General features: G+C 35.8%; 2 protein-coding genes across 6 annotated transcripts in view; one reads left to right on the forward strand and one right to left on the reverse strand.

Moving 5' to 3' along the window:
• The window catches only part of dnmt3bb.1 (DNA (cytosine-5-)-methyltransferase 3 beta, duplicate b.1), a 64,464-nt gene extending 59,129 nt beyond the window's left edge, over positions 1-5,335 (reverse strand). Inside the window, exon 1 of one of the 5 annotated variants that reach the window (XM_055187312.2) lies at positions 5,043-5,335. The gene's annotated coding sequence lies outside the window, so the exon portion shown is untranslated. Of the gene's footprint in view, positions 1-3,869; positions 4,005-5,042 lie in introns of those variants that run through there. The other 4 variants (XM_055187311.2, XM_055187309.2, XM_055187313.2 and 1 more) reach the window with 4 other exon arrangements.
• Positions 5,336-5,905: 570 nt separating this feature from the next.
• On the forward strand, positions 5,906-15,176 carry commd7 (COMM domain containing 7). Its single transcript, XM_073875092.1, has 9 exons — positions 5,906-6,075; positions 6,870-6,923; positions 10,202-10,304; positions 10,847-10,903; positions 11,008-11,045; positions 11,135-11,218; positions 11,326-11,382; positions 13,108-13,156; positions 14,851-15,176. Exons 1-9 carry the CDS (start codon positions 5,992-5,994, stop codon positions 14,925-14,927), a joined length of 603 nt encoding a protein of 200 aa, XP_073731193.1. The 5' UTR covers positions 5,906-5,991; the 3' UTR covers positions 14,928-15,176.
• Positions 15,177-26,895: the final 11,719 nt, after the last annotated feature.

Raw genomic sequence — 26,895 nt, forward strand, 5'->3', positions numbered from 1 at the left:
GTGATCAAAAGAGCAGCAGCTCATAAATATGTAATGACCACCTCAAAACAACACAATCTGAAATGCCCTGAAACAGAGGCTACTAGAGATGGGTAACAATCTTTTCCTACAAGCTATTTCAAGCAAACAACTTTTGAAACATGTTTTATGAAACTCATACACCTATTTAACTTGTTGAAAAGCAGTCATAATATGGGCACTTTAAGCACAAAAGTAGATGCAAGCTTTTTCTTTATATCTCAAGTTGACAACGAATCAGATTTTAAGAGTTTGGAAGCCCCTGATTTCTACCTGCTTTACTCATACAGAATCTTGAGTTTAAAGGTCCAGTGTGGGGTTTTTAGCTGCATCTAGTGGTGAGATTGTGAAGTGCAACCAACCTCAATTTCGAAACGCAAAGAGAAGCTACAGTAGCTGCCTGCCACAGGACAAACATGTCATCGTCTGAGACAACATCATGACGAAACGCTCCGTAGAACAGTTTGTGCATTAAGGGCTACTGTAGAAACATGACGGCGACTTCTACATAAGGGGACCCGTGGTGTATATAGATAAAAATGGCTCATTCTAAGATAATAAAAACAATACAGTTCATTATGTAAGGTTTTTACACACATCCGATAATATAGTTATGTATATTATATTGCATTTCTGTCAAGAGATTCTTCTAAAAGTACCACATTGCACATTTAATGGAAAACACCACAGTTTTTCAATATTTTACTATGTTCTTACCTCAACTCAGACGAATTAATACATAACTATACTTTTTCAATGTGTGCACTTAATCTTTGTACAGTGCGTTGTGAATGTGTTAGCATTTAGCCTAGCCCCATTCATTCCTTATGATCCAAACAGGAATGAATTTAAAGCAACACTATGTAGTTTTTTTACCTTTAAATAATGTCTCTAAAATTATTTCAGTGATAGAACAACTTTTAACTGGACAAATTGTACTGTTGCTGCAACCTGAGCAGCCTCCTAGCTGCTACAAGCACACTCTGAAAGTGGAAGTGGAGGGTAGAGCACACAGCCCCGCCCCTCCCCCTGCCTGCAGAAGAGTGTCTGATACCAGGCACTCTTGCGCTTTTCAACCACATGGGGGAGCTGTAGATCATTTTTACATGGAAACTACATAGTGTTGCTTTAAAAGCCACCAAACACTTTCATGTTTTCCAATGGCGGCTCATCCGAGGGGCGCAAATTCAAAATAAGTGAAAAAAGAGAAGCTCACGTTCACAAAATACACGCAAGACTCTCCCTTAACAGTAAACTCTGATTACGCATGAAATTATGCGAGTATTTGGCAAACGCAAGCATCTCTTTTATCATAAACCCGTTAAACGCATCTGCAGCAGGCACTTATTTTGCCAAGACACACGATCTCTCGACACGCAGAACACATATTTTGAAATTACGAACCACACACATGACGGACTAGATACATGTTTTTGATGAACTTCGCATCGTGCGCCCTCGAAAAAAGAAGTTACCGGCCGCCACTGATGTTTTCCTTATTTAAAGACTGTTACATGAGTAGTTACACATGTAAGTATGGTGGCACAAAATAAAATGTGGCCTGCAGTAATGTCATCACTCCTGACTACTCCCCCTCTCGCTCAATATTACTGCTCCCAAGGTCAAATTGCTGCAAACTCAATGCTCTTTCGCCATACAACAGTTTTCATTTTTAATCTGCTTAAAACAAATTTTTTTTTTATTTTGTGCCACCCTACTTACTTGTGTAACAGTCTTTAAATAGGGAAAACATGGAAGTGTTTGGTGGCTTCTAAATTCATCCCTGTTTGGATCCTAAGGAATGAATGGGGCTAGGCTAAATGCTAACACATTCACAACGTGCTATACAAAGATTAAGTGGACGCATTGAAAAAAGATAGGGATGTATTAATTTGTCTAAGTTGAGGTAAGAACATAGTAAAATATTGAAAAAAGGTGGCTTTTTCCTTTAACAGAAGACACTCATATAAACGTTTCATTGGATGAACGCACATCGTCGCGGTTATGCATTCTGGACGGAACTTAACTTCTAGTCTTTGTTTGATAAATGGTCTGGCTAGTGGCTAAACTGGACTTTGGAACAAATACCTCATCAAAAATAACAAATGTTTTGGTTTTCTAAAGACGAGGTGAGACGGCGATCATGGATCACCGCTATGAAGGGAGGTTTAGGAGCCGATCAGTAGTTAATACTGTATACGTTATATATTACACATTTTACACAGTAACGTAAGCTCAGTGTAGTTTTTGATACGCTTTAACCATGATTTGAACTAAGGTAATATATCTTGCTTGTTATCAGAAATGGACTCTATTGTTAATGATTTTTGGAGTTTACTGGAAGTTACGTTTGTTCCACAAAAGTTGTTTGTTTATGTAGTTACTGCTGAAACCGTCTATAGGTTTGTTACAACATTAGGGTGAGTAAATGACGACAGCAATTTTGGGAGAATTGTTCCTTTAACAGCATCACTTGTATTAGCCATGTTGCATGAGTTTATTTTCCCTTCTATAGTCCAAAATTCCCATGAGTTGGAAACATTTCTGGCATCAGCTTATCAACATAACTGGCATCAGTCACTCATACTTTCAGTTTACAGCTGTTGTTCACATTACACCCTGAGGGTGACGTATGTGTTTCTGTGTTCACTCTTGCCTATCACTTTGGAAGACATTTTTGTTGCCTCATTTATATCCCACAAATTGTTTGAATTTAACCTTTTAATTTGCATGCACTGATCGAAACCAAAAACCTTTCACTCACAGGTCTTTAGTTTGTTTGCTACGAATAATCAAAAAACAATTCCAATTAATATTTCAAGTAAAATCCAATTTTAGTTAAATAGTGTATCAGTATATTTGTAGCTTGAAACACCTGAACACAGGATCTGAATAGACAAGTTTCCCGGGTGAAAGAGGCGGGCCGCCATTAGCCTTTCACTCTGCCAACGACTTCCGGTTGTGCCTGCCAAGCACGTCCGGTTAGCGTCTTTTACTGGTTAGCGTGCAGAAAAAGTAAACTATGGATGGTGTTACACGCCGCCACGGCTCCGGGACATATTGTGCTGTTTGCGGTTTCAACAACTCGTGGCGAAAACAAACTCGCTAACCGGAAGTGCTTGGCAGAGTGAAAGACTAATGTCGGCCCGCTTATTTCACCCAGGAAACTTGTCTATAAAAGAATAAAAAATGAAAATAAATCCACTTAACCAACCCACTATATATAGACAGAACACAGGCGAGACCTCCAGGTGCATCCTCCACAATAACTGAATAACACACATACAAGCGTGTGCAAGTACGCACACACAAAGGTATCTACAGCATGCGTTGATGGATCTCATTTCAGAAGTCCATTATCTACAGGTGACAATGTTTAAGTTTTTTCTTATGGAGTCAAGCACACGTGCATTAAGGCGCACACACACACACACACACATTCATTTTGCGCAGCACAGTGGGAGAACTGAAAGCATTTGTGCAAGTGAATAAAGACTGAATGCGAGAATACAATAAGAGTCCACATCAAAGGTCTGTATGAATGACAGAGATTGTGGACCTGATGTGAGAAGGGTTTTTGTCATTTGTGTAATTTGTGCATGTGTGTGCGTACTTGCAATTGAAGAATACAAAACCCACATTAACCCTTATTAAGACCACTATCAAATGCCTTGCTGTAAACAAACTTGACATAAGGGTGGGCTTCAGTACAATGACAGTGATTTTAAGTTCCATTGAGTTTACTAGTGAATGCAGCTGTGAGCTGGAAATAAGAGAAAAGTTATTGAATGACCGACTTAAGGTTTTGTTCAATTCTCAAGCACCAATCACGAAGCTTGAGCTGTCCGTACCGTTCTGAGTTCAGTGTGCTGAGCTCATTGTTAGTGGAGGTTTGATTGAAGGCCTGAGTCATTTCTGCACCCGAAAGTGACGACGCGGCTGCCGCGGCATTCCAGCGAGAGGCCCCACGGGCCATCGAGCACGCGCTTTGCCGTACCGACGCAAATAATTCTCGTTCAGATGCACGCGCGCTCAACTCGCGTTCACCCCGATGCATTCACCTGCACTGCGCACCCCTATTTTAATACACGCGCTCACAAATCTGTTTTTGAAAATACATCTAACTACAGTTATTACTAATACAGGAAATGGCAAATCCATGTTATTTGGTGATGAACTGATTTGTGAATTAACACAGTTTAACCATGAATATCATGGCTAAACTGTTGTTACTCCAGTGAGACCATGGTAAATGTGTGGTTATGGTCTTTTTACTACAAATAAAACATAAACCATGGCTAATTTTCGAAAGGACAATATTCATAAATCATCCATATTGTAAAAACATTAAACCTCATGCCGGTGTTATGAAACTTCTATGGCTACCTGACAAAATAAACCGGTTTTATTATCACAGAAATGTAACATAATTTAAGAGCTTTCCTTCGTGGCCTGTATAATGTTATTAAGTAAACTCGCTTTGTTTCGAACTGTACCAATGTAAATGTGCTTCAATGTTTTTTTAACAGATTACAAATACGTGAACATGTGAAAGATGAATTTATTTGACAAAAAAAATTCTGAGAGTTTCAGTGAGAAAACTTTGCGCACATGCGTCTTGCAAACATCTGGATTTTAATAAAAACGTGAAAATCCAACGAGAAATTATCTTAAAACGAACAGAAATTAAATAAAATGAGCACAAATATAGTAAACAACTCTGACAAATAGTTATTGCCCAAAAAAAACGTTTTACAATCTTCCCCCTCGCGCCACTTAACGTTACATAATCACCTATAAGCTTTCAACTCGCCTCGAGCGTGCACGCACATGTTTTTCCAGTTTTGGATAAAAATGAAATAATTTTACATTTGGTAGTATTTGTTATATGACTTACAGAAATAAAAATCAAATCTAAGTTTAAGCAGGTAACCCATACTATTACACGTGCGGTCACGCTGCACTTGAACTCTTCCCGAGAACGCGCATCAAACGGCTCTATGCAGAAGTGGAATGAAACTTACCTGTCTCAGCAGTTGCGGTGTTATTTTAAAAAGTCTGAGAGCACAGATTGGTGGTGCTGTTAAAGTAGTCCACTGCCAGGCTGCTGCGGTATGCCACACTAACCTTTGCTGCTACACACGCCTTTAAACCCTTGGGGCGAATATGTAAATGGAGTCTCGTTCCCAGGGACCGTTCGGTCTTTCGCCTCAGTACTCCAGGCGTGACTTTTCCCGGGTCTCGAATCTCGCATCCACGAAATAAAAACTACTTTTACCTCCTTCTGTTTAATCCTAGGTGTGTTTGATTTCATTAACCGCTGCCCAGACTAATCGGCGAATGACATTAAAGTATCGCGAGAGCGATTTGAAAGCCCAGCTGTGGAATAGTTGTCGCGATACTTAATGTTACACGCTAATAAATCTGTGCAGAGCCCATGAAGTCCTTTCTAATCAGACGCGTATCCTGTAAAAATGTTCTTTGAGGATCTGTCTCTTTGCAAATCAGATATGTATCAGATTTTTTTATAAGAAAAGCACAGCTTTAGTTTGTTCATTTCTAACAAACGATATTTTCTAAATAATTCGTAACACTTTCGTTAGAGTCACTTAACTGAAATTTTTCTGATGATCTTAAAGCGTTTTATAGAAAAAAATATTCAAATTAAATTTTTTGTCCTATAAAACAATTTTTTAAATGCTTTTTAAAATTAATGACTTGGAACAAATAATAAAAAAGCACTTTATGTAAGTTTAGAATAAGTATAGTAAAATATAATAAAAATACACCGCTTTATTAGCATTAACTATCACAGTAAAAGAGATCCATGATCCAACGTTTAGCGGACGCGTGGGTAGCGCGAAAATAGCGAAAGTGCTGAAATGAATTCGTGGTGGCTCGGTTAGTAGCGGAAGTGTTAAAGCAGATGTGACAGTTCAGTGAGTTTATCAACAGCGGAGCTTCACCCAAACGATGTTACAGTTACATTTCACGAACGATACATTATCTGATAATGTCAGCACTGACTTTCAAAACCTTAATAAGTTCAGTGAACAGGTAGGATTTCAGTATGCTGGGAATGAATGAACTGTGATCTTAGTGTGGCGTTTTTGCATTTTGTGTACACGATAGCATGTAAAATACTGCGATGAAGAAACAATTAGAAAGTCAGATGAGGTCTGGCTGTGTGTGTATCACATGAGATGACCATAGTGCTAACCCGATTAACCTGCTGTTTCTTCAGTGATGCAAAGCTGGGTTATGCTCAGTTAATTTAGCGTCCCAAACTAAATTATATATTTGAAGTGCAAGTTTGCTTAGCAAAGTTAAACATTTGCAGTGATATGTATACATGGCTATAGAGCACAGATCTATGCGGAAATACATTTACAAATAATTGTCAGACCTACAAATAAAACGATAGCATGTCAAGTTTTATGGCATAACATTTATGGCAAGTTTATGGCATGCTATACTGTAACGTTGGTTGTAGATCAGACAAACATGTAATATAAGATGTGTAAACAATAAAACTTTTGTATTTAATAGAAGTAATTAGACATCTACATGTCTTTCTTTTTAAAGTATATTATTGTATATAAAAATACATATTTAAGAGTGTTTTTATTTCTGAAATACATTTTTTGTGTACTTGTATGCTCCCTCAGCTTAATTGGTAGACCAAGGTGTTACCAATGCAAAGGTCATGGGTTCAGTCCCAGGGAATAGACATACTGAATAAAAAACAAATGTTTGTATGTCGCTTTGGAGTAAAGTGTCTGGCAAATGCATACTTGCAAAACTTCGTTCAAAGGCAATCACTTAAACATTTTCATTTATTCCCTCTGCAGCAGTTTGTGAGTCTGACAGAGATCTTGTATCAGTTTCTACTAGAGCCCAAAGAGGTAAGATCTTTAAATACCCTGTCACTTTGACATAACAAAACTAACCATTTCTCTGTGTTTAATCTGTAACTTAAGGAGGGAAAAGTTAACCCTCAGGCATCTGAAGGGGTTTTGGGGCCCTGGAGAAGTTTTGACATTCTACGACATTTGTGCTTTTCAAGTAGCTTGCAAACATATAAATGGCTGAACAAGCCTTAAAACAATGTATTCAGCATAAACTGTGCTACAATAATATGTGGGCAGCATGCATGTACATGTTTATGGGTGATTAGTCAATATATATAAACATTTGTTCATAAGACGTTTAAGTACTGGATGTCATACAGTTGAGAATTTGCTACAAAAAGATGTAATAAATATGGCCACTATTTACATTAAACAAATTGTTGATTTAACTTTTGTAAAACACTTTTTGTTGTGGAAAGGCCACGTGTGAGGGAGTCGATGGTCATGAATATTGATGTCATTCAAACCAAAGGGTAGATAAAGACCCAACCCTTAATGGCCCTATCAATGCAGAATGAAGGCAGGTAGACAATTAAATGGTACATTTACATTTAAGGTTACATTTACACGACAACAGTGTACTAAAAATGGATAAGTTATTCCTTTGTGTTTTTCACGTACAGACGCCAACGTTGTCAAAAGCAGTGGTTCTCAAACTGGGCACCGTGGCCCCCTAAGGGCTGCAAGATGGTGCCAGAGGGGCCATAGTTTTACATTTAAAAATATTTATTTATCGTAAATCAATTTATCATATTCTGTGTAAATCAACTTTAGAAAAATAAGGCCTCAACTAACAGAACTACATTGGGTAATTTAAAGCGATGCTCCAGACAAGATTCAAAATTACCTCATGATTTACTCACCCTCCAGCAATCTGAGATACACATGTCCATCATCTTTGAGACAAACACATTTGGGGCTCTATCATACACCCAACGCAATGCACGACGCAAGTGTCTTTTGCTAGTTTCAACCCTGCGCAATTATCATTTTCACGTTTAGCACCACGTTGTTTAAATAGCAAATGCATTTGCGCCCATGTGCGTTCTGTTCTGAAAACAAGGTGTGTTTAGGCGCATTGTTGGCTTGTTGCTATTTTGAGGCAACTAAAATGGACTACGCCATTGACCAACAAAAACAATGTGTTTTTTGTTATTTAAAGAGCGCAGTAGTAATATGCGCCTATAAACGGGACGACAACGCAGGTTTGCTTATCACACACATTAATGCGCAGCAGCACAAAAACGCTTTTAAATATGAAAGATTAAAGGATTTAATGTAAAATATTATTATTGAGTCTCTTGGACATAAATGATGACTAATTATGAGACGTTAGAAGGCGCAAAGAGCTGCTTCACCTGCAGCCTGGTAAGTACATAAATGCTTTGCTTTAAACAAATGCATTTGTTTTTAAATGTTTTTAAATGCTACGTTACGGCTTTATTGTATATGATGACACTGTACCTGTGGATATGATGAGATGAGAAACATTTTAAGTAATGCTTTGTAAAAATCCCATGGCGCTGTTCTTGGGCTGAAACGCTTCGGCTCTCCGCAAGTTTGTAAATTCGTTTGTATTTATAGAGTACAAACCTTTTCTTGCATATTTGCAAATTATTTTATAAGATTACAATGATTGTGTAGGATATCAATACATTCACAGCAATTAAAAGCCTGCTATTTGTACTTTTATGACCAAAAGAAAACATTTTTTAAAGGTTTTAATCCAAAAAATTTAAATTTAATTAAAAATAAAAACAACAATTTTTTTACATTAATGTTAAACTGGTGGTCTTCCTCCACTTAGTTTTTCAGTTTACAAAGTCTGTCATCTAAATTGGGATTCGACATAGCGCCAGCACAACTGGCTTTTAAAGGGGATGAGAGATAAGACTCTCATTGGTTTATTTCACGTTACGCCCAAAACACACACATTACTCTTTAGGAAAATATGAACAACCCTTTTTGACCGTACGCTCAGCGCGCAAACCATTTTCCTCGTCGTTGGGTCCGAGGGGTTAATAAAGATCTTTTGTGGGTAATTGATGTGATTTTGTAAGAAAATATCCATATTTTAAACTATAATAACAAGCTTCTGGTAATGACGTCAAGTCAGAAGTTGTTCTAGATTATAAATCTTGCAAGAGCAAACTCCAAATGTGTTTGTCTGAAAGATGATGGTGGACATGTATGTATCTTGGATTGCTTAAGGGTGAGTAAAAATCATGGGTTAATTTTGATATTTGGCTGGAGTATCCCTTTAATATGTTTTGTTTAATTCAAGTTCTAAGTTCTGTCCGAAACCATGTACTACCATGCTATATAGTACGCGAAAAGCAGTAGGCGACGCGAGTAGTATGTCCGAATACATAGTATTCCAAAAACAGTATGTACCCAAAAGTACCCGGATGACCTACTACTTCCGGTTAGATTACGATGGATACTTCACTATCCCATGATGCCCCGGGAGAGGAGTTATCCAACGAAGAAGACGACGCGTAGGCTGAATTCGTGCTGGAATGACATGACGTGATGACGACGTATGTCACGTGATGTAGCAACATGGCGGATGTAGTACGTCCGAATCTCATTCATACTACCAGGATTCATACTATACAGTACCTACTGTTTTAACAGTAATTAAGTAGGTACTTCATCTCATTCAGTACCTACTGTACAGTATGCGGTTTCGGACGCAGCCTTCGAGATTGTTTTATGTAATTGGGGGGCTCGAAGGAGAAGCACCCAACACAAGGGGCTGCATGCTGAAAAGTTTGAGAACCACTGGTCTAAACAATCCCTGTTAACACAGATTGGTGAAAACGACTAAAACCCAGCCATGTCATACAATAAAAATGCACATGACATCACTGTTTTCATGAATTTGCTTTTTTGCCGTTGTTAGCACAGAAAAAAAATGGTGACTTCGTCAGAAGTTTCCATTTTCATGGCCCTAAAAACGTTTTTTATTTTAAGTTGAAATGGACCCTAAATGCTATGCTATATGTTTGTTTACAAAAAAAACTTTTCTTAAGAAAGTTATATAAACAACTGTTAGCAAGTATTGTCCAAAGTAACATACCAGTAGCCTACATACATAACTAATGTCATTGTCCAAAGTCAATGAATTGCAATGCTTTGTCATTGTTTGGGGAGCGTTGATCATGTTTGCATGGATCTCCTCAGGTGTCATTACCTTTTGAATAGTGCCTGTGGGTGTGATCACTTTAATGACCTAAGGGAAGGAAAACTGTACCTCTCTTTTCTTTCAGTCGGAGCGATTCTTGCGACAGCTGACAGAGTTTGCTGGAGAGAATGGGATGAGCGTGGGGCCACTGAAGAGTCTGATGAAGAGCGTCCTCCTGCTACCTCATGGTAACACATTCAGCACTCTCATTTTGAATGAATACATTACCTTTACTAAAGTTTCATCTAATTATGACATTAGGATCATGACATAACCTAGACGCACTGTCACCTATTGTCACAGGAGCAGAAGCGCTGACAGTATTTCTCCATTCCTGATTTTACTGCTGTTTACACTATTGCGTTGCAGCGTTTTTACTTATATAAAATTATCTCTATTTAAGACCATTTATATGGCCGTTTAAAGACCATTAATCATGGGGGGATCAATTTTGTCCCCACCTGGGATAAAAATAATGAATCAGAGGCAGGGATATAAAGACCAGAGTGGGGTAATCCCCCCATCCTTCCCAACAAATCGCTCTCTGAGAAAACGGTAAAGCACAAAAATGACTTTAGGTGGGATTTCATAGACTGGGTCACAAATAATCACACTAGAACTAGAACTAGACTCATCACTTTTATATAAGAGAAAAAATAAGAAAAGGTTACAAAATGCTGAAAGCCTACAATGTGAATGTAGAAACATTGTTCTCTGGCTTATTTCTCAGGTGCTTTAAAAAGAAACCTGACAGCAGAACAGGTGAAGGTTGACCTTCTGTCATTAGGTATGCTCTTACCACACACACATATCCTGTGCAAATTAATCATATTGCTTGTGAAAATATTAAAAATATTTTAAAGATTAAAAATATTATCTGTTTTTGCATAGGATTAAATGAGGACAAAGCCAGTCATTTCTCTGAGCAGGTACTTCTTGAAGTTACTGTGTTTCTGTGAAGATTTTATCTGTGAGGTTGTATGCAAGTTATTCAGTTTACTTCTTCTTTTTATTTCAGTGGAAAGTTCACTACCCTGTTTTATCCAGACTGGCAGTAGGACAGACGTTAATGGTCAACCAGCTTGTTGATATGGAATGGAAATTTGGTGGTATGTAAAGGAAACATTGTGCATCTGTATTGTTTGCAGTGATGAAGAACATCATGGTTACTGTATAATGTGCTTTGGATAACATGTAAATGTATAATCCTTTGGTGTTACTGTTGGTACAAGTGAGCTACAAAAGACTGGAAATATTTTTCTACAGGTAAACGTCTCGTTTTATTCAAAAGCTTTACAAAAACCACTTAGAAACTTTCAGTTTATGTTCCCGACCATCTACCGCAGCTTGCTAACCGAACATTAACCATTTACTGATAAGATTTTTGATTGTCATTAAGTAATACAGTTGATGGTTGTCTGTGACCCGGTAAAAACAATACAAACATTTGATTTGATTTGAACGTCCAAAGAGGCCACATTTTCTCTTTTTCATCTACCACAGTGGCCATTTCTAAAGCAGGACACATTTCATTAAGTTGAAAAAAACTCTTGTGCAAAAAGAGAGATGTTTATGGTCAGGGTCTAGGACAGGGGAAATCAGCGAAGGTCTGTCTGGACGCGTCAGACGGAGACGCATCATCTTGCGCACACATGCGCAGCCTCCAAACCATACTAGCACGGTCACATATGCACTATAAATGATTTCTTTACTAGACCATCAGAGCAGCAATAATTCACATTATTTACAGGCCATTCACAAATTAAGGAAAGAAAGGTGTCGATTTGTCAATATGCACGTGTCAACATGCACCATGTGCTAAAAATCTTTTTTCTTTTAAAGGAACACGCCCAGATTTTGGGAATTTGGCTTGTTCACTGTGCCTCCGGAGTTAGATAAGTCCATACATACCTTTCTCATCTCTGTGCGTGCTGTAACTTTGTCTGACGCAGCCCCGCTAGCTTAGCTTAGCACAAAGTCTGGAAGTGAATGGCTCCAGCTAGCAAACTGCTCCCAATAAGTGACAAAATAACGCGAACATTTTCCTATTTGTGTGTTGTGGTTTGTGTGGTCACACCGTGTACAAATAACAAGGTGATATGAGACACAGCGATCTTTAACAGTATACATACTGGGAACTATATCCTCAGAAGGCGAAGCACTGCTACTTGGGCGGAGTGATTTGCTCGCAGCACCCGAGAAGCCTCCTGGTATGGAGCAAAGAGTTCGGTCAGAGTTGTGCAAATCACTCCGCCCATGTAGCAGTGCTGCGTCTTCTGAGAATATAGTTCCCAGTATGTATACTGTTAAAAGATGGCTGTGTCTCATATCACCTTGTTATTTGTACTATACAAATCACAACACATAAATAGGAAAATGCGTTATTTTGTCACTTATTGGGAGCAGTTTGCTAGCTGGAGCCATTCACTTCCAGACTCTGTGCTAAGCTAAGCTAGCGGGGGCTGCGTCGGACAGAGTTGCAGCACGTACGGGGATGAGAGGGGTATGTGTGGACTTGTCTGGCTCTGGGGGATACAGTGAGTGGGCTGGATTCCCAAAATCTGAGCGTGTTCCTTTTAATAGATAATATTAATCCATCATAAATTCTAACCTACGGTTAATCGGTCAATATGAGCATCCCTATTTCTTACTGATTCTCTTACAGCTGTAAATGAACCCCAGGGATTTTCATGACACAAGTCTTGAATTTTTTATTAATAGTACTGACCTCCTATCTTTGTTTATCCCAATTAAGATTTCAAAGCTGTCAGTCGCATTATAAAGTATAGTATTATAAAGATATGCTTCTCTCCAAGACACATAATGTGGGGTTTCTGTAATAATGTATTATTTGTGTTATTCTGTAGTCAAAGGAACAGAAGTAGGCTAACATTTTTCTTCTTGTATCTACATTTTTAAAAACATCGGGATAGGTAAAACCCAAGCAATCTTTCATTTGGCAATTTTAAACTTTATTTTTCACTCTTACAGCTAAAACTGGTCATCAGAAAAGGAAACGCAACAGAAAATGTGTACATGGGTAAGTGCTCATAAAACCCACACTGTAAAAATATGCAGCATTTTTATCAAATCAACATACGTTTATGTTACTTAAACTTAAGAATTTAAGTTGAACAATTTCAACTTTATTTTATAAGTTATGTCAACTTTTCACAAGCCAGAACTTAAAATAGTACCATACTTTCCGAACTACAAGCCGCACCGGAGTATAAGCCGCGTCATTAAAAAATGCTCATTAAGACAACATAACATATATGTCACAGTGGACTATACGTCGCGTTTATTTAGAAAATTATTTCACAAAATCCAAGCCGAAGACCAGACATTTTATGTGGAAAGGCAAGTTATTTAAACAATAGCATACAGAACAGAACTGATAAGTAATATTATCAGTTATTTAAAAGATAAACCATAGCATACAGAACTTACCTGGAAGGTTGAATAGGCTAAATTAACCAAACAAGCCAACTAGCGTGAAGTTCGCAGACTCGTCATTCCACATTACTGAATCCATTGAATTACATAAATACAGGAGCAGCATATAGCGGACTCTCACGGCTGTAGACGGTAATGTTGTCTCTTGCTTCATAAATGTCAAAATGAATTCATACTGACTAACAAGCCGCACCTGACTGGGTGATTCTCACGAAAACTTGGTTTTAAAAATGTCAAGCATGAAAATGTAAAAATTGCTTAAATTAACTTTTTTTCCCACCAGACATTGAAAAACAAAGTCTGAAGTAAATGGGAACATTAATTTAAAAACTTTTACTTATCATTTAACACTTTTTGTAACATAATTTAAAATATTAGTCCTAAAAAATCTCATTACCGCAACAGTCAGAAAACATCAACACTGACATATTTTCAAAATGACATGACAAACCTGAAAGAACATAATTTGGAGATTCTGCACATGCATTTAAAATCAAAGTATTATGCTTCTATTAATTAAATTAACATTTAATAAGCATCTGTTGCGGTAATGATAATCAAAATGTCGTGTAAGCATTCTGACAAGACAATATTTAAAATTAACTGTAAAAAAATGATCTTACCTGGTAGCCATCTTGAAGTAACTGGTCCATGTGCTTGGTCACTCAAAATCAAACTTTATTAAAATTCTGTATGTGTGCTTAAACTGTTCTCAAAAAGTGTTGCGGAGGATGAGAACATCAGGCATGGACACATCATTTTCCTAATTTTTCTTCATTATTATTATACATGAATATTCAGTAAATATTTTTTCTGTCATCTAAAGTAGTCTAGCAAAACATCCATTTATTTTTTTTCTTAATATTTTTGTGTTAATTTGATTCAATTACAACGTAACGCATGTTCAAACACAGCCGGACACATTGCGGTAATGAGAATTTCAGCAGAAAATGAGATAAAATTTACAATTGTAAATTCTTATGTTGAAATCACACATTGTGCAAGGTAGAACACAGTATTGTGTTAATTCTGATGCTTTTTAATTTTACTATATTACACATTTCAAAGCTAAAATCATTAGTGCCGTGGTGTTTCAATGGTTTCGTGAGAATCACCCGACTATAAGACTTGGCACCAGCCAAGTTTCGGAAAAAAAACGCAGCTTATAGACCGAAAAATACGGTATGTTGAATTGACTTGCTAAATCAAGTTGTTTTAACTTTTCTGAATGTTTTTTGGTATGCAGTTGATGTACTTTATCTTATCTTTCCCCATCAGAGCTGACTTTACCCCAATTCTATAATTTCCTTCATGAGATGGAGAGGGCCAAAGCCAGTATGGATTGTTTCAGTTAACTGCTTTAGATGTTATGTTCATCTGTCTGGATGCCAGCTGCCTGCTCACCTGTGAACAGATGTTTTCACAGGTGCAGACTTTCTGACAAATTGTTTCAATATGAAACTAAAATAATAGCTTATTGATTTTTCTTAATGTATGTGAATGTATGCATTTGTGACAATATCACATTCCACATTATTGTCGTATTTAATCCTCTGTAATTAATCACTATTCTCAGAATAAACTTTGGTGTTTATTAGTGTAAATGTGTGTGCTTTTGTAAGTTGTTTATTATTAAATGTACATACAGCTCAGATGGGAAAGGACAGATAAAATCACAATTAAACAATACATTTCTGACCAACAATTATACCTGACATCAATGTGACATCATAACGTTTGATTCTTAAGCTCAAAACTCATTTTATGAGGTTGTTTTGGCTACTGCACATGCGGATAGTTTGGTAAGCGCCTTGTGTGACTGTATAGAGCCCCTTCCCTCGGAAAATTGTCAGTCTTTATCGATTGATGATTGGTTCTTTTAACTGAAAGGCGGGACTTCAGTCAACATAGCTTTGAATTTCCCCCCTATTCATAGTAATATGAGTTATCCATTATCTTTGGTTTCATAAAGCACAGGTTCACAGAAAAAACACTGTTATATAAATATAGTACTACGTATAATAGTGATAGTATCATCCTTCGTTTATTTTATAAAATTTGTGAGTCAAGCTAAAATAAAATTACATTTTGATTACTACATTTGGATCACTAATGCACATCACAATCCACATTAAATGTTGTTTTAGTAACTGTATTACTATCAAAGTCTTTCATGCTTTACATTAATTTGATCTTGTGTACTCACTTATATTTGTCCTGTCAAATATGAGCTCTTTGCACTCTCAGAAGAAAAGGTACTATAGTTTGTTTTTTTAAATGTTTTTGTCACTGGGACGGTACATTTTAAAAGTTCCTAATGTACCATTTAGGTGCAGATATGTATCTTTGAGGTACCAGTACCAATATGTATCTTTTAGGCAAGTGTACTTTTTGAAAAGGTAAGATGTGTCTTTTTTCTGAGATTGTGTATGATGACATTTGTGTCCTGGAGCAATGTAATACAAAGATTAAAATTAAAAGAAACACCAAGAGGGTGTAGTCATCTAATTCCACTGATTATATATATCTGTCCTTACATATATTGTTTTCCACTCTTTGTTTCTCAAACCTGCATTCCTCTAATTTTCCTCTGATCTATGTTCAGTTTGTCTCACTCATATTTCGTTACTAATTCGAACTAGTTTGTATACTCTTCCTTCAGTATACAGACACTCTTCTGTCTGCATGTCACGGCATGTTCTCTACAACAAAGTGCTAAATACAAGGTGTGAAAATTTAAATGGATTTTATTAACCAAAAGAAATAAAGGAACTATACAAAAGAGAAAAATAAATGATATGAAGAGAGAGATTTATCTATTTATTGAATTTCTTCTATTGTGTTTGTATTCTTTAAAATAAAAGACGAACTTCAACACTATTTAATTAATGTTAGGTCATGTTTTTAAAAAAAAAAGAAAAAAGAAAAAACATATTATCAAAATGTTCACTGTAAAAATTATTTGCTGCCCTAATTTTTTGTTTAATCAACTCAGAAGAAGTAATTTTAACTTTATTATTTATCTTGACTAGAGATGAGTTGTTATAACTTATAAAATATAGTTGAAAGAAGTCAACTTCATCTTATAAGTTGTAGCTAGCAACTCTTCTTTTGAGATAGATAAATAATAGTAAGATGAAACGACTTGGAATTTTTTACAGTGTATGTACTTTTTCTCAGATCATCTTCTTTATCACCTTTAATCTTCATATGATCAAACTAAACAGTCATTCTGAAATGAAACAATTCTGCTTTAATATATTTGCATTATATATTTCACTATGCAACTTCAATACTTGAAGAAAAACTGACAATTTTACCAAGAATTTAGCATAATTAAGAAAAGTTTAATTAATTAAAAAAGTTTTAAAATCTATGTTAAAAAGCTACAGAAAGCAAAGAAACATGATGCTGGTGCCTCACTTGACACCACTGTGAGAGAACTCATTTGGCTTAGCTGAAATAAAAGTTTAATTGCTTAACAAAAAAACAACAACTGGCTGAAGATCTCTTTTATAAATCTGGTACTCAAGGACTGCAAAGTGCCAGGAAAGAGAAATATATCAGCACAAAATGTAAAGCATAATTATTAAAACATTTCCATTCATTTTTGTAATGTTGTTTAGTCAATGAAAGAGCAATCTTTACTGACATCACCATTCACCACACACATGTAGTCAGAAGAACTGCCAGATAATCAAATACAACTGCAGTGCATTTATTGGTAAACAGAAAGTCTTTTTTAAAATTATGATTTGTATATTTGTGCACATTTGTGCGCTTTTATTCATAATTCTGGGAGGGCAAAACCTTTTTAAGTTTAATAGTAAAACTCACCTTTATAGAAGTGAATCGTATTGTCGGCTGTGTTCACATCAATGAAACATAGCCTTGTTAAATTAATCTCAAAGTGAAAACAAAAATTTTCCACATCTGATAACTGGTGAGTGATTGCCGGAAATTCAAAATATCCATATAATGTTTAAATCAAATAGTTCATTTTTTATTATCAGTTATCATAATATCAATTATTGACCTATCACATGTAACAAAATCTGTTATATCATGACTTATCATTTTAATTTAAGTCACTGTATTGTCAGTTTTGAAGGAAAATATTTTTAAAATGTGTTTAATGTGTAAACTTTGTTATTTAATAATTATTTTTGTTATATAATAATATTATAATGTAATAATATTTTAGTTAATTGCAATTTTAGTCTTATTGGACTACATAATGTACATAATGTCTGAAATGAGTTGTCCAACACTTAATAATGCTTTTATTTGTAAATGTAATATTCCGGCTCTGGGCATCCATAAATCCATCAGTAAGGGGGCAATTAAATGTAAATTATGACATCACTAATGTACCTATGATGTTAAACAGACTCTGTCTGAATAAATCCCAGATCTAAGTGCCTGAAGATCTTAGATTTGACACTTTTGCATTTCCAGGCCAATCTAGCTTGTTCACACCTGCCATCCACTAAACACCTGGGTTGTGTGTGTGTGTGTGTGTGTGTGTGTGTGCGTGCTTGTGTGTGTGCTTGTGTTTGTTTTATGGTAGGTTCGTAAGTGAGAAGGGGGTATATGGAAAGGTTACTGTTACACTAGACGGCAAAAAGAGGAAGTTTCATTCCCACGAGAATTTCCTAGACACCCTAAAGCAATTCTCTGAACATCTGCCATGTAGTACTGGCAAGCTATGCTTTTAAACAATCTCATTGTCCACCATGTCAATTTCTGGATGCATTTTTAAAGACATAATACGTGGTGTCAACGTTGCCTGCAAATGTTTGGCCTGATATTTACAAAAAAACCCAGCTGTTTTTAGAATTCAGGCTAAACTTTCATGTGTCAATTTTGGAGAACTTCTACAATTATAACAGCTCATCATCAATTGGACTGCAACGCAACATTCAAACACATAAAATGATAGACTTCAATAAAGATATCAGGTTGTTGTTTTTTTGGCGTGATCTCATTAATCTTTTCTTTGGTGTGGATTATATTTTGGATTATAAAAACCTAATATCACACCAAGGCCGTGAATGTGTGTGAAATATTTCAAATCTTTCAACTGGTTTAATATTTAAACAATACTCCTGGAGTGAGCTCAAAAATGCTAATATATAGATTGAGTGAGAGAGAATGAGACATAAAAAGAAGGAAATACTGTAAGGGGTTTTCCTCGTGGTGTGGAGATCAGCCAATCAGAGTGCTGTATTTGGCAATATTTGGCATTTCTCGAACGTAATCTAAAGAAAACCCCCAACAATCTGTGAGAATCGCTGTAAATATTTGTAATTGTGTCACATTGAAAAGATTAAGTTCAGTGCAGTGTGTTAACTTGTATACTGTAGATTTTAGCATAAATCATTTGAGTTTTCTGTGCTTACATATATCATTTGCATATTATACTGCTATGCTAGTATGCTGTTCTGAGACCTGCATATTGAATTACTTTCCCACTGATGCTGCCAAACATTATTTTGACAGATGCTATTGGCTGTGTTGTGACATCATGGCTCTGTTGAGTTTGGGTTTAACAAGTCAGTACTTGCTGTTTCTCAGTAAAGTCTTTGATCATAAAAGTTGAAAAAGCAATTTATGCTTCCTCACTCCAATGTTTACTGAAAAAAAAACTATCTAAAAATGTCTGGGTTATTTTTGACCCATAATGGGTAAATATTGGCCAGAACAAATGCTGGGTTAAAAATGACCCAATGTTGGGTTGTTGTTGGTATGCAACCAGCATAAAACAACCCAGCATTGGGTCAATTTTAACCCAGCTGTGTGTTCTGTCAAATATTTAGGGCCACTCCAAAATGCGGATTTTGTTTCTCTGAAGCCATTCTGTTGTGGACTTGCTCTGGTGTTTTGGGTCGTTGTCCTTCTGCACAGTTTCAGCTGACGTACCGACATTCTCAAATGATCCTGAAGAATTGCTCCACTGCTGTGGAGTATCAATATGCTCTTTTAGGCATGCAACAATCTTTTTTTTTAGTAAGCAGTGGCTTCCTTCGTGGTCCTGCCGTGGATACCCTGCTTGTTCAGTACTTTACGTATTGTAGACTCATGAATGTTGGCAAGTTCCAATGATGCCTTCAAATCTTTGGCTGTCATTCAGGGTTGTTTCTTTCCCTCATTGATGAGTCTCCGTTGTGCTCTTGGTGTCATTTTGACTTGGCGCCCACTTCTTGGCAGAGTAGCAACAGCCCCAAAGCATCTCCATTTGTAAATTGTTTGCCTGTAGACTGGTGAATTTTCAAAGTCTTTGAAATAACTTTGTAACACTTTCCAGCTTTATGTAAAGCAACAATTCTTGATTGTAGCGAGTCATGGCTCACATAAGCGTGTTCTTCTTGTGCAGAGCAAACTCCAAAAGTTTGAGGGGTTTTTATCAGTCAAAGTAGCTGTAGTCCAAACCTTCAAACGTATTTTAACTAGACTCCTGGTGTGCTAAAACCTGACTCCAATTAGCTTTTTTGAGGTCATTAACTCAAGGTTTCACATACTTTTTCCACAAGCACTTAAAGAGGGCCGCACACATGAGACATCCAAAGAAAGCAGTTCTGCAAGGAAGAATGGGCTAAAATTCTTTCTCAACAATGCAACATTGTCTGATTCACGGCTAAAGGAAGAGCCTGGTTGAGGTTATTGCTGCCTGGTAGGGGGGGTTAAGCAGTTATTAATACTAAGGGTTCACTTACTTTTTCACTGCCATTTTGAATGTTTAATAAGTGTGTTCAATAAAGACATGAAAGATCAGAATTTGTTTGTGTAATTATTTTAATACACATTATGTTTGTCAATACCCGTGACTTAAGATCTGATCACATTTTATGTCTGTCGGGCCAAAATTCTGAGTATGATCTTGACACAAGCGCTGCGTCCGAAACTGCCAATTTCATACTATATAGTAGGCAAGAAGCACTACTTCGCTTACTATATCGTATGTAAGTATGGGTTTTCGGACGCAGCAAAGCACATTTTGTAAACACTGACATCTGAAAGAAAGCTTGTGTGTCAAACCACCCAATGATGATAAATTATACACATTCATAAGGCTTAAGATAGGTTTAATGATCATTTTTTTATACTGTACTAACAAGAAAAACTAACTTTGTGCTGGTTTGGAACTTCACGTTACTGTATATCTGGTGACATTGTTAGTTCATGTGATGCATATACTAATTAACCTTATTGTAAACTGTTAGCAGAACTTCCATCATGCTTAAAAATGTTCATATTTTTGTATTTTTATGAATGCCATATGTTTAATAATAATTGCCAGTAAGAATGTAGTATTCTTAGCTAAGTCTATATAATTCATTCTGCATATTTCACCTGTGGGTCGTAAAGATGTATTGTGAGAAATGTGTGTGTTGATGGCTAAAACATTAGTTCAGACAGGAAGAGGGGGTTTTAACACTTCATCAACCCTACACAGGGGCTCAAACACCAGGAGCCATTATAGTTATATATATATATATACACACACACACACGCATGCACACACATATTTTCTCTTTATGAAACGCTTAAAGGTGGTTTTAAACAGGAAACAAACCTGGTCTCATTCCTGCAGGCTTCCTCTTTTAAAGACGTCCCTGAAAACTTAATCTAGAAAAATAAGCCTGATTTGACAAACCAAGCCCAAAACAAACTTTCAATCAAAAAACAAGTGCCACTTTTTTTTGTGTGTGTGTGTGCGTGTGTGTAATTTATTGATATGATTTATTATAACATCAAATATACAATAATAAACAAGAATAAATTATATTTATATATTAAATGTATAGACATATTATTTAAAATAATTTTTATATTTCACATATTCAACTGGCCATTTAAATCACTAAATAAATCATTCCTTTATTTAGGCAATTATAAGGAAATCTATATTCAAGCAAAAAAAAAAAAAAAACTATAAATACACTGTCAGAAAAAATTGTCAAAATATGTACCCCAGCGGTCCCCGGGGCGGTACCCTTTAAAAAAGTCCTATATGTATAAAAAATTATTTGCTGCCTTAATTTTTTGTTTATTTAACTCAGATTTACATGTCATTTCAACTTACTATTATTTATCTGGACTAGAGATGAGTTGTTAAAACTTATAAAATATAGTTGAAATAGGTCAACTCATAGGTTGTAGCAACTCATATATAGGTAATATAAATAATAGTAAGTTGAAATGACTTGTAAATCTGAGTTGAATAAACAAAAAAATTAAGGCAGCAAATAATTGTTTACAGTGTACCATAGGTAAAGATATGTATATATTTGGTATATGTGCATTTAAGATACTAATATGAACTCTTTAGGTCCAAAGCTGTTCTTTTTAAAGAACAGCGTCCCAGTGACAGCTGGGGTACATATTTTGACCATTTTCTAAAACTGAACTGACGTGGTCTTGAGCGCAGCTCAAACAGCAGGTGGTGATATTTCACAACTGCTGTTACAGTAGTTGTCAGTCATATTTAAAGGGATAGTCCCCCCAAAATAAAAATTCTGTCATCATTTATTTACCCTCATGTCGATCAAAACTTGTTTTTTGTTTTAAATATATATTTTCAATGTCTCTGGTTTTGTGTTTATTCAATTTAAATAGGCTAATTTAGGTCAAATTTTGTTTAATTACAAGAAGAGACGCACCAATATGAACATTTTCCACCGATAGCCAATTATTCAGACTGATATCTGCCGATACCAATCGTTTGTTGGTTATATAAACTTGCATTAACTAAATTTTGAAGATTACATTTTCTGAATGTTATCCATTTATATAATGACCATTAATATTAAATATTAAACTAGTGATGTTCCTTTACATTTTCTATACGCAAGCTCAAATTCATTGCATTTTCCTGTTCTCTTTCTCTTTTGAACATATATATATATCGGGCAGGACTATCTGCGTTTTTAAACTATCGGCCGATACCGATTATATATCGGTGCATATATAATTACAGCGTTCTTAAAAATATCCCCTTTTTTGCCGAATTAAAGGTTATACACAGGCTTGGAATGACATGAACTTTCCCTTTAATTGTGCAATGGATGCAAAGAACTAGCAAGTACAAATGCTGTATATCACACCATTCTGTCAGTAAGTCCCAAAACCAACACTTGTTACTGCTTAATTTCTTGGCAAATTTATGAAAAATAAGCCCTAAGTTGCATATAATAATCAGACATGGTAGCACTGCCCTTGTTCTTCAATCATCTCCTTATTTCTTTCTCATACACACTTTTGTTGCCATCAAATTGTTTTATTTTTTAAACACATAAACACATCCTATAGTCTCTGTCCACTGGAGGAAAATTGATAGGTTGTTATTTAAGTTCCTGTTGACTGTAGACCGCAGACATAACTGTGCAGTGTAGATTGGCATGTGGTGCGCAGGGGACTTCCTGCAGTATTTCACCCCAGGCGCTGTGACCTTAATCTGGGCAGGACAGACAGCCTGTGCAGGCCGATCTGAAGGAAAGAGGGCCTCAACTTGTCTGCCTTGAGGAAGCGTAATGCAGAAGGTTTCCTGAACAGTACTATACAAAGGGCTGTATAGTAATATACTTGTGCAACGAGGTTACATGCATGCATGTTTAATAAAAGAAAGAAAAACATGCAGTCAAATTATTTATAAGTTAGAAGTCTGATAACCGAGGTTTGGTGCACAGTAGTCCACGCATACACTGTACAAACCAAATAAGTTTATAATATCTAGAGATGGTTTCAATTTTTTACTTTTTACTTACACATTAGCTAAAATAGTTTTTGAGCTAAATGTCATGAGATAAAGCATTGTTTTGATCCATAGATGCCATGTGACTAATGACTGGAGTTAAATAATGTCCTGATGACACTGATTGGCTGATGGCATCATAATAATACACATACACAGTCCTAAGCTTAACAACTCTCCTGAGCTGTGACATCAACGGCAGGAAGTAGGGAAAATTGTTCTGACCCACATTTTGGATACTAAACACTACTTTTAATGGCCATTAATAAAGATGCATTTGTCATAATGAGTTAGCCTAACTAGACCATGCTTAACATCCAAACCTTGACCTCCTGAGCAAACCACACTCACCACATACAGACGCCAACCATAAGAAAGAATGTAAATCATATTTATTTTTGCTTTATTCTAACTCGCATTTGTTGTTTGCTCTTGTTACTTAGTTACCACACACCTCTGCAGTTCCAGCTTCTCTCTTATCGCCCTGGCAACCGAGTCATCCCATTGCTTCCCCTCCACTAGCACACCGGGCCTGTCCCAAGGCTGACCCCTCCCCCTCGCTCCCCTCCATCTCTCCTCCCCCTCCTTACAGACTCCTGCAGCAGTTGGGGGGAACAAAATGATGGCAAAACTGACACACACACTTTCTATAGCACCTCTCTTTTGTTCTGATTGCCTCTGGAAGAAATCATTTTTCCCTTTCAGTGGGAATTCTTTCACACACGTTTTCCTTTGTTTCATTCATGCTATGAGGGAATAGGAAATTAATAAAACTCTAAACATTTATGCTTTAAAAAATGTTGTTCATTCAGTGAAGAGTTAAACATAAGACTAATATTCAATTATTTTAATATATATATTTAATTTTAATGAAACTGTATGGTATTCTAAAGCACAGTACAGTATGCCTAGTATAGTATAGTGTACTGTAGTGTAGTATGGTTGTATTGGGGTGGTTCTCAAACTGGGGTCCGGGGCCCCCAGGGGGGCCGCCAGATGGTGCCAGGGGGGCCCCAGTTTTACGACATTTTTATAAAATACATTAATTTATCATGAATTCTGTGAAATTAAATCTAAATTAAAAGAAAATAAGGCGCACTACTTTGTATAATTTAATGTTTTGTTTAATTAAAATGTGAAGTTTTAGAACTGATTTTTGTCATAAATTTTCTTCGGGGGAGTCGCGAAGGAATGCACCGTACACAAAGGGGGCCGCACGCTGAAAAAGTTTGAGAACCACTGGGGTATACAGTAGTGTAGAATAGTATATTAATTTACAGTACAGTACAGTAAACAGCAAACAGTATACAATATACTACACTATATTGAAGCACAGTATACAGTGCATAGTATAGTATAATACAGTACATACCGTACAGTACAATAAAGTTTGGCATAGTATAGTATTGTATAGTACAGTACAGTATAGTTTAGTATAGTACAGTACAATATAGTTTGTTATAGTATAGTATACAGTACGCAGTAAATAGTATACAGTGTAGTGTAGCATAGTATATGACAGTACAGTACAGTATAGTAAACAGCATACAGTATACAATTTAGTACACTATATTGAAGCACAGTATACAGTGTATAGTATAGTTATAGTACAGTACAGTACAGTAAAGTTTGGCATACCGTAGTATAGTATTGTATAGTACAGTACAGTAGAGAATAGTTTGGTATGGCATTGTATGGTACAGCAAGTAGTATACAGTGTAGTGTAGAATAGTACATTACTGTAAAGTATAGCAAACCGCATACAGTATACAATATAGTACACTATATTAAAGCACAGCATACCGTATATAGTACAATATAGTGTAGTATGGTTATAGTATAGTATGGTTATAGTATAGTATAGAGTACGCAGTAAGTACTATCCAGTGTACATTGTAGTGTAGAATAGTATATTACAGTACAGAACAGTAAACAGCATACAGTATACAATATAGTACAGTATATTAAAGCACAGTATACAGTGTATAATATAGTTTGGTATAGTATAGAACCGTATAGTATAGTATAATTCTAGTATGGTTATAGTATAGTATGTTTATAGTATAGTATACAGTATGCGGTATCCAGAATAGTATATTATCCTACTGTACAGTACAGTAAACAGCATACAGTACAATATAGTACATTATGTTAAAGTATAGTAGTATAGTATAGTACAGTATAGACCGGTTCAAAGGATGTGAACAACACTGGTCCAGAAGCATTTCCTGTTTCCGTTTTTTAACACTAGATAAACATTGGGATAAAATAAACCAACAGAACATATAAACCTCAATTAACTGAATTTAAACAAACATCTTAAATATAATAATATATGTAAAATAAAAAAATAAGTGTTACAAACTGTAACAGGAAGTTTTTCTGGACCAGTGTTGTCTACATCACCTGAACTGGTCTATTCTATAATTATAGTATGGTTATAGTATAGTATGTTTATAGTATAGTATAGAGTTCGCAGTAAGTAGTATACAGTGGTGTAGAATAGTATATTACTGTATAGTACAGTTAACAGCATACATTATACAATATAGTATGGTATATTAAAGTACAGTATACAGTGTAGTATATATTATATAGTATAGTATAGTGCAGTGTAGTGTAGTGTGTATAGTATAAATTTACCATGGTTTTATTATAGTAGTTTATTATATTATGGTTTTACAACAAAAACTTTGGTGAAGCTATGAAAACATGGTTACAAAACCATGGTTCATTGGTGTTAACCATTGTAGATTTTTGTAAGGTATAGTATAGTATAGTATAGAATAGTGCATTATAAACAATACAGTATATGATATAAAGTACATTACAGTAAAGTATACAGTATAAAGTATAGTGTATTGTATTACAAAACAGTAAACCACATCCAGTGTGTAATATAGTATAAATATAAGAGTACAACAGTGATTCTGAAACGGGGGTTGGGGGGTGTGAGTGAGGTGCTGGTGAGATGATATATAGCTACCAACCAACAGCACTAGATCATTTTAAGTTTAATTAAAGTTTTGTTTAATTCAAATTCTAAGTTTAAAATAGTTTGAATTTTCATGTCATGTTTTTTTGGTGGGGGGCACAAAGGGATGCATCCTACACAAGGTGGGGGCCCACAATGAAAAATTTGAGAACCAATGTAGTACAGTAATTTTAGTATAGTGTAGTGTAGTGTAGTATATTGTTTATACAAGCACATCATTTCTGACCTCCATCACATAACTAAACAGAGGGATTTCATTATGTTTCTCACGTTCAAGTTGAAAATTTGACTCATGTGATTCAATCAGTGTATGCAGTTAGTGTGTTTGACACTAGAGGACAGCATTGGCTATAAAGTTCCTCAAGAGCAATAAGTCTTATTAGGAGCGTGTCTGCCTGAAACAAAACCCCAGAAAACAAAGAGCTGAAGTAAAGCAAGTGATTACACTGAAAGTAAGAGAAAGAGAGACTAATTTAAGTTGTTAGAAAAGGGTCAAGCAGGTAAAGCCAAGAGCATAGCTGCTGCCACCACAGTGCTGTAGCACCTTAAATGAGCACCTGAAATAAAAAAAACA

Source organism: Misgurnus anguillicaudatus, chromosome 13, assembly GCF_027580225.2.
Source record: "Misgurnus anguillicaudatus chromosome 13, ASM2758022v2, whole genome shotgun sequence".
NCBI classification, from domain to species: Eukaryota; Metazoa; Chordata; class Actinopteri; order Cypriniformes; family Cobitidae; genus Misgurnus; species Misgurnus anguillicaudatus.

Bases quoted from the DNA above. Each gene is read 5' to 3' on its own strand.
- commd7 (XM_073875092.1), top strand. From the start codon at position 5,992: ATGTTACAGTTACATTTCACGAACGATACATTATCTGATAATGTCAGC. The intron at 6,076-6,869 runs GTAGGATTTCAG...TTCCCTCTGCAG, and splicing joins TTAATAAGTTCAGTGAACAG to CAGTTTGTGAGTCTGACAGA. The intron at 11,383-13,107 runs GTAAACGTCTCG...TCACTCTTACAG, and splicing joins CTGGAAATATTTTTCTACAG to CTAAAACTGGTCATCAGAAA.